The sequence below is a fragment of the Theropithecus gelada genome, chromosome 19 (genome assembly GCF_003255815.1).
Source record: "Theropithecus gelada isolate Dixy chromosome 19, Tgel_1.0, whole genome shotgun sequence".
In the NCBI taxonomy this organism is placed as follows: Eukaryota; Metazoa; Chordata; class Mammalia; order Primates; family Cercopithecidae; genus Theropithecus; species Theropithecus gelada.
The window spans coordinates 680,012-688,970 of NC_037687.1; the positions used below are offsets into that span (position 1 = coordinate 680,012).

Genomic DNA, 8,959 nt, shown 5'->3' on the forward strand with positions numbered 1-8,959 from the left:
CAAAAAAAAAAAAAAAAAAAAAAAAAAAAAAAAAAAAAAAAACATGGTGAAACCCCGTCTCTACTAAAAATACAAAAAATTAGCCGGGCGAGGTGGTGGTGCCTGTAGTCCCAGCTACTTGGGAGGCTGAGGCAGAATGGCGTGAACCCGGGAGGCGGAGCTTGCAGTGAGCCGAGATCGCACCACTGCACTCCAGCCTGGGCGATAGAGTGAGACTCCGTCTCAAAAACAAAAAAATGTCAAATACAGACACTTTTCCTGCGCTGGATGTCAGCATGAGTTAGCATATTCTTTGGTCATATTACTAGGAGTAGAGGGTCTGAAACAGAGGAGGGGATCCTACTTTACCCCTGTTCTAAGCCTCTCTAATGAATTGGCAGTTGGAGGAGATGTCTTGGAGGTGTGGCTAGGACCTGGGTCGGGGGAATTCATGCCTCTTTTTTGCAGGTCCTGGAAGCCATACGGGTGACCCGTCACAAGAACGCCATGGCAGAGCGCTGGGAATCCCGCATCTACGCCAGTGAGGAGGATGACTGAGCCTCGAGATGGGGCGCCCACCCCCTGCCCTGCCCTGCCCTGACCCTTGTGGGAACTGCCAAGACCATCGCCAAGGCCCCACCCTAGGAAATGGGTCCTAGATCCAGGATCCAAGAGCCACAGCTCATCTGCCAACAATCCCGCCACGGGCGCATTTGGGACTGGAGGGTTTTTCGTTTCCGTGTCTATCTTCCTTTAGAAATGTTTCTGCCTTTGGGGTCTAACGCTTTTGGGGATGAAATGGTACCCCTGCCGATTCTTTCTGCTTCTAAGACTTTGCCAAATGCTCTGGGTCTAAGAAAGAAGGAGACCCACTCCTCCACTTTCAGGCGTAATTTGTTTCTGCTAGTCTGAGGGCGGAGGGACCGGTCAAAGAGGGAGGCACAGATCGCAGCACCTTGAGCAGCTGTGGGTCTGAGGGAGGAGACCTGCCCCTTTCCAACCCTGGGAAACCATCCAGTCTGAGGGAGGAGGCCAAACTTCCAGTGCTGGGGGCCCCTGTGCAGCCCTCAAACCCCTCACCTTGGTGTACCCAGTCACACCTGGTGGGCACAGAGCTCTGACATCGATGGGATCCCATGAGGATGGTCCCCGTCACCTGGGAGAAAAAAAGGCCCAATTTAGGGGCTGGAGGGGGGTCTTCGTCCCACACCCCCAAAATGCCATGAAATAAACCTGGAGTGAGCTGCCTGCCTCGGCCCCTGTCTGGTGTGGACAAAGGCCCCTGGGCCTCGCCTGTCTGTTTCACTTTCTTGGCGACATTAGGTTCCACCCGGCTAGGCCGTGAGCCTGTGAGGTTGTCAGGTTCCCATGGGGGTTCCCAGCGTCCGCATGCAGTAGGTGCTTAGCTGATGCTTGTTCGGTGACTGACAGTTGATCATGGAGAGGCACCGTTAGCAACAGCGGGACCAGGGCCCAACCTCCCCAGCCTAGCTCCTCCAGCCCCGTCTCGCCAGGTCCCTAGCAGTACCCAGGGTGCTTATTAAGCGTTTGCTGAATCCCTCACTGCTCTGGTCTCAGAGGAGGCTGGAGGATCATTAATTTGGCTCTGCATGTATACCAGGCTCACATCTAGGGAAGCCAGATCCTACTGGTCAGAGGCGTGGGCACTGGACCCGAGTCCTGGCTCTGCTGCCTGCTGTGTGGACTTGGGTGGGGGGGGTCCTCTCACTGGCCCATGCCTCAGTTTCCCTCTGACACACAGGGTAAGGAAAGGACCAGGCTCCTGGGCAGTAGGAGGAGGAATTTATGTAAAGCTCTCAGCCCATGGGGACCATTGATGTCGGATTCGGTGCCTGATGGCAGGGAGGTGTCCTCAGGCACACCCCAAAGCAGGCCTCGGCCCCCAGGCTCCCCCAGCCCTGCTGGGAGCAGCAGGTGTTAATTACACCCAGGCCAGCGGCCCCTCCTTGGCTGCTCAGTGCCCGCCGCACTGCCTCAGGGAAAACCTCGCAGTGACTATTTTAAGAATCCATCTTTAAGGCGGCCCACGCGGGGCCCAGGCAGGCAGACGTGGAACCGAAATAGCTGGGCAGTGGGGGCTGTGGGGGCCCTGGGGAGGCTGGGGAAGGGGGCAGAGGGGCTGCGTCTGGGCAGAGCAGAGACTGAGGGAGGAGGGAGAGCCCCTGTCTTCAGGGAGACCCCAGTCTGATGGAGGAGGCCTCTGCCCTCAAGGAGACCCCAGTCTGATGGAGGAGGCATCTTCCCTCAGGGAGACCCCAGTCTGATGGAGGAGGCCTCTGCCCTCAGGGAGACCCCAGTCTGATGGAGGAGGCATCTGCCCTCAGGGAGGCCCCAGTCTGATGGAGGAGGCCTCTGCCCTCAGGGAGACCCCAGTCTGATGGAGGAGGCATCTGCCCTCAGGGAGGCCCCAGTCTGACGGAGGAGGCATCTGCCCTCAGGGAGACCCCAGTCTGATGGAGGAGGCATCTGCCCTCAGGGAGGCCCCAGTCTGACGGAGGAGGCATCTGCCCTCAGGGAGACCCCAGTCTGATGGAGGAGGCATCTGCCCTCAGGGAGGCCCCAGTCTGACGGAGGAGGCATCTGCCCTCAGGGAGACCCCAGTCTGATGGAGGAGGCATCTGCCCATAGAGAGGCCACAGTCTGATGGAGGAGGCAGGTTATGTGTCCATAGAGGGAGCCTCGGTGCCCACAGTTGGTGACTTCTTTCATGTCAGGGCAATTCTATTCTAGCCCCCAAAACTGAATGTGGGGCCTGCAGAAAGGGAGGCCCTCACGCACAGCCTTGGGTGAGTCCCATCAGTTTCTCCATCGTCTACCAGCCCATCTTCCCCCGATGCCCCATGATATGTCCCTCTGTCCCTGTGCTCTGAGGATGTGTGAGCCTCTGTACACTGGTCACTGTAACAAATCACCCACTTAATGACTTAAAACAGCAGACAGGGCCGGGCGCGGTGGCTCACGCCTGTAAACCCAACACTTTGGGAGGCCGAGGAGGGCGAATCACCTGAGCTCTACTAAAACTACAAAAAATTAGCTGGGCGCGGTGGCATATGCCTGTAATCCCAGCTACTTGGGAGGCTGAGGCAGGAGAATCACTTGAACTGGGGAGGCGGAGGTTGCAGTGAGCCAAGATCGCGCCACTGCACTCCAGCCTGAGCAACAGGAACGAAACTCCATCTCATAGACAAAACAAAAGGCCAGGTCCAGTGGCTCACACCTGAATCCCAGCATTCTGGGAGGCCAAGTCAGGTGGATCCTCTGAGGTCAGGAGTTCAAGATCAGCCTGGCCAACATGGCCAAACCCCATCTCTACTAAAAACACAAAAATTAGCTGGGCGTGGTGGTGCACACCTGTAATCCCAGCTACTCGGCAGGCTGAGGCAGGAGAATTGCTCCAACCCCGGAGGCGGAGGTTGCCGTGAGCCGAGATGGTGCCACTGTACTCCAGTCTGTGTGACAGAGTGAGACTCTGTCCTGAAAAAAAAAAAAAGCAATCTCTTTCCGTCTCTCTCAGGCTCACCTTCCTGCCTCCTCTCGTGAGGACCCTGTGATGACACTGGGCCTCCAGGTCACCCAGGATGCTCTCCCGTCTCAGGGTCACTCAGTCCCAGCTGCAGGTGCTTCTGCTGTGAGAGGCAACACGGCCTCAGGTCCCGGGGATTAGGACAGGGATGTCTTTGGGGCCGTTGTTCTGCCCACCACAGAAGATCTGACATCCCCCTTCTCCGTGACCCTTCAGTCACCTCTGCTCAGGTCCGCACAGGACTGTTGCACAGGTTGTGCCCTGCACAAGCCCCCTGCCGAGACCAAAGGGCAAGGCTCTGCGCGCGGCCGGGGTCCCCGTCTCCAATGTCCCTGGCCCTGGCTGTGGCCTATTGCCAGACACCGCATCACCAAGGTCTGCATTATTTGCATATAATCCCAGTTGGACACCTCAACTCACCCTGCCCATCGTCCTGCCGGCGAGATGGTCCCACAGCGGCCCCAGCTGTCAGGGGCTCGGCAGGATCTCCCCTGACCCTGTAACGCCCCTCGCTGTCCCCGGGTGCTGGGTTCGAGAAGAACCGCCTGCTTCGTTGCAGGAAGTGACATCCAGCCCCAAGTCTGGATCAGAGGCCGCGATCTACCCTCTAGACCCAACGCCAGGTCCCCAGCCCTTTCTCTCTCCTGTCTGTCTGACTCTGGTGTTCAGGCTTCTCTCCATGTCTGTCTCCCTGTCTCTGTCCCTCATAAAAATACAAAAATTAGCCGGGTGTGGTGGTGGGCACCTGTAATCCCAGCTACTCCGGAGGCTGAGGCAGGAGAATCGCTTGAACCTCAGAGACGGAGGTTGCAGTGAGCCGAGATTGCGCCACTGCACTCCAGCCTGGGCGACAGAGCAAGACTGTGTCTCAAAAAAAAAAAAAACAGATTTAGTTTAATTCCTGTAATGAGTCAGCCCCTTGGAAAATCAGACAGAATTCTGCCTGCTGAGCAGACACATTCCAGAAGGTATTCTGTGAGAGGTTAGATGAATTCCTAGTGAAATTCCCAGGGGCGGGAGAGCGTGTCTGGAAGGCCCGGGGACCTGGGACGTCACAGCAATCACAGCAGGCCTGTGGGGCGGGTATAACTGTCTGCTGGCGCTCACTGCTAGCAGGAGGGAGTTCATACTCTTTCCTGGTTTCCTCCCGGCTCAGTGTATCATGATATGCTGGGAAAGGGAGCGGAATTCTCTTTTCTGTTTGTTTGTTTTTTGAGACAGAGTCTCACGCTGTCGCCCAGGCTGGAGCGCAGTGGCGCAATCTCTGCTCACTGCAACCTCCGTCTCCTGGGTTCGTGCCATTCTCCTGCCTCAACCTCCGGAGTAGCTGGGATTACAGGCACCCGCCACCACGTCCGGCTGATTTTTGTATTTTTGGTAGAGACGGGGTTTCCCCATGTTGAGCAGGATGGTCTGGAACTCCAGACCTCAGATGATCCACCCACCTCAGGCTCCCAAACTGCTGGGGTTACAGGCGTGAGTCACCGCACCTGGCCTCAACTCCATTTTAATTAACCCTGCAGGGGCCGGGCATGGTAGCTCAAACCTGTAATCCTGGCATTTTGGGAGGCTGAGGCAGGAGGTGGATCACCTGAGGTCAGGAGTTCGAGACCAGCCTGACCAACATGGTGAAACCCTGTCTCTAGTAAATACAAAAAATTAGCCGGCGCTGTGGCGGGCACCTGTAATCCCAGACACTCAGGAGGCGGAGGCAGGAGAATCGCTTGAACTCAGGAGGCGGAGGCTATAATGAGCTGAGATCGCACCATTGCACTCCAGGCTGGGCAACAAGAGCCAGATTCCACCTCAAAAAATAAGAATAAATAAATAAATAAGTAATAAAAATACAAAAAATTAGCCAGGCTTGGTAGCGCGTGCCTAGTCCCAGCTACTGAGGAGGCTGAGAATCGCTTGAACCCGGGAGACAGAGGTTGCAGCGAGCTGAGATTGCGCCACTACACTCCAGCCTGGGCAACAGAGCAAGACTTGGTCTCACAAAAAAAAAAAAAAAAAGAAAGAAAGAAAGAAAGAAAGAGATTTAGGAGAGGACACAAGCAAATGCAACTCAGACTGACTTTGGCAAAATCAGGCTTTATGGGTTCCCATTACTGAAACATCAATGAAGGGCCAGCTTCAGGCTCAGCTGGTTCCAGGCGCCACACAGCATCCCCAGGTTCCTTCAGTGTTGGGAGCTCATGCTCCAAGCCCAGGACGCAGTCCCAGCTCTGCCACTTGGCCCTGAGGGACCCTGGACAAGGCCTACCCCTCTCCCAGCCTCCGCGTCCTTATCTGTAAGTGAAGTCGTCACACTGACATCCCTGCCCTGGGGGACGTCATGAGGGTCACCGGACACCTGGCAAAAATCAGTGAGGAATAAGAACGAATGTTGGTTCTGGTTGTTGTTGACCGAGTAAATTAACAGCCACTTCCATGTGACGTTCTGGTGTGAGCTGGCGAGGAGCCAACGTACGCTGCCACCAGAGGGCGGCAAACGCCAAGGATGCAGCCGCAGCCCTCCCCCCGCCACGGAGAAAACGTGCCTGCTGCTCTCAGGTCCTCATTCCTGTAACCGGATGGGGTTTTCTTCGTGCTCCTTGAAAGCCTGGACAGGGCCGGGCGCGGTGGCTCACGCCTGTAATCCCAGCACTTCGGGAGGCTGAGGCAGGCGGATCACCTGAGGTCAAGAGTTCAAGACCAGCCTGGTCAACATGGCAAAATCCCGTCTCTACTAAGAAAAAAATAATTACCCGGGTTGTGGTGGCGGTCACCTGTAATCCCAGCCACTGAGGAAGCTGAGGCAGGAGAATCCCTTGAACCTGAGAGGTGGAGGTTGCAGTGAGCTGAGACCGTGCCACTGCACTCCAGCCTGGGCAACTGAGCGAGACTCCATTTTTAAAAAAAAATTATTTGTAGAGATGGGGTTCTCACCATGTTTCCCAGGCTGGGCTTGAACTCCTCAAGTGATTCTCCCGCCTCATCCTCCCAAAGTGCTGGGATGACAGGCGTGAGCCGCTGCGCCCAGCCCTGACCAACTATTTAGATGTTGAAAATCGAGCCTGCAGGGCTGGGCATGGTGGCTCACGCCTGTCTTCCCAGCACTTTGGGAGGCTGAGATGGGCGAATCACGAGGTCAGGAGATCCAGATCATCCTGGCGAACACAGTGAAACCCCATCTCTACTACAAATACAAAAAAATTAGCCGGGCATGGTGGCGGGCACCTGTGTTCCCAGCTACTCGGGAGGCTGAGGCAGGAGAATGGCATGAACCCGGGAGGCAGAGCTTGCAGTGAGCTGAGATCTGGCCACTGCACTCCAGCCTGGGAGACAGAGCGAGACTCCGTATCAAAAAAAAAAAAAAAATAGAGATGGGCTCTGCCTCTGCCGCCCAGGATGGAGTGCAGTGCCGTGATCATAGTTCACTGCAGCTTCCAACTCCGGGGCTCTAGCGATCGCAGGACAAACCTGCCCCCCGGCCTGACAGCCAGGTGCTCACACCAGCCCTGTTGATAACCGGAATCTATGGAAAGTTCTGGCTCCACCAAGCTGCTGTCCTGAATAAGTCATTGGCCGGATCAGTGATTCCACCCAGGGGGCATCTGCAAGGTACCACCTCATTCCTCCCATGCCCTGGGCAGCCTCCCTAGGAAGTCAAAGCAGCCAGTCAGGCTGCAGAAACAGCCTGAGGGTTCCTCTGCGGCTAAACAATCCCACGACAGGGTCTCTACCCAGAGAAAGGAAAACAGGTCCCTATGAGTGTTCGAGGCGGCCTGATTCATAATGAACAAAAGGAGAAGACAGGCCGGGCGCAGTACCTCACGCCTGTGATCACAGTACATTGGGAGGCCGAGGCGGGCGGATCACCTGGGATCAGGAGTTGGAGACCGGTCTGGCCAACATGGTCAAACCCCATCTCTACTAAAAAGACAAAAATTAGCTGGGCATGGTGGCGGGCTCCTGTAATCCCAGCTACTCAGGAGGCTGAGGCAAGAGAATCCCTCGGACCTGGGAGGTGGACGTCGCAATGAGTTGAGATCGTACCACTGCACTCCAGCCTGAGAGACAGAGGGAGGCTCCATCTCAAAAATTAAAAAATACGGCCAGGCGTGGTGGCTGACGCCTGTAATCCCAGCACTTTGGGAGGCTGAGGCGGACGAATCGCCTGGGGTCAGGAGTTCAAGACCAGCCTGGCCAACACGGTAAAACCCTGTCTCTAGTAAAAATACAAAAATTAGCCGGGTGTGGCCAGGGGCGGTGGCTCACGCCTGTAATCCCAGCACTTTGGGAGGCCGAGGCAGGCGGATCACGAGGTCAGGAGATGGAGACCATCCTGGCTAACATGGTGAAACCCCGTCTCGACTAAACAAAATACAAAAATTAGCCGGGCGTGGCGCCTGTGGTCCCAGCTACTCGGGAGGCTGAGGCAGGAGAATGGCGTGAACCCGGGAGGTGGAGCTTGCAGTGAGCCAAGATGGCACTGCTCACTCCAGCCTGGGCGACAGAGCGAGACTCTGTATAGTATATATACTATATACATATATATATTTATTTTTTTAAAGAATATGCATTTAGGGCACCTCCTCACTTTTCCTTGTAGCCCCAGATAACGTTCCATTGTCGATGTTTAGCTGCTCGCATGCTGAAGGATGCCTTGGTGACTTTCAGACTTCCAGACTTGTTCTGAATGGCAGAGCTGCAGGCCAGGCACGGTAGCTCGCACCTCTCATCCCAGCAGTTCAGGAGGCCGAGGTGGGACGGTTGCTTGAGGTCAGGAGATTGAGACCAGCTTGGGCAACACAGCAAGACCCCAATCTCTAAAAAAGAAAATACAAAAATTATTCAGGCGTGGTGGTACGTCCCAGCTGCCCAGGAGGCTGAGGTGGGAGGATCACTTGAGACCAGGAGGTCGAGGCTGCAGTGACCTATGACTGCACCACTGCACCCCAGCCTGGGTGAGAGAGCAAGACCTTGTCTCAAAAAAAAAAAAATGTTTATTTTGAGATGGAGTCTCACCCTTCACCCAGAGTAGAGTGCAACGGCGCGATCTCAGCTCACTGCAACCTCCGCCTTCTGGGTTCAAGCGATCCTCCCGCCTCGGCCTCCAGGGTATCTGGGATTATAGGCACCCGCCACCAGGCCCAGCTAGTTTTTGTATTTTTAGTAGAGCTGGGGTTTTGCCATGTTGGCCAGACTGGTCTCGAACTCCTGACCTCAGGTGATCCACCTGCCTCAGCCTCTCAAAGTGCTGGGATTACAGGCGTGAGTCACTGTGCCCAGCCAAAAGAAAAAAAAATTTTTTAAATCGTAAAATAGAGGCTGGGCATGGTGGCTCACGCCTGTAATCCCAGCACTTTGGGAGGCTGAGGCCCAACACTTTAGTATCTCCTGAGTTCAGGAGTTCGAGACCATCCTGGCCAACATGGCAAAACTCCCGTCTTT

At 55.6% G+C, this 8,959-nt stretch overlaps 1 protein-coding gene across 1 annotated transcript in view; it reads left to right on the forward strand.

The window, feature by feature from the left end:
- MISP (mitotic spindle positioning) overlaps nt 1-1,227 on the forward strand; it is a 7,460-nt gene extending 6,233 nt beyond the window's left edge. Inside the window, exon 4 of the mRNA XM_025366659.1 lies at nt 448-1,227. Coding sequence (XP_025222444.1) covers nt 448-537 — 90 coding nt within the window. The 3' untranslated portion in view covers nt 538-1,227. The remainder of the gene's footprint in view (nt 1-447) is intronic.
- The last annotated feature ends 7,732 nt before the right edge of the window (nt 1,228-8,959 follow it).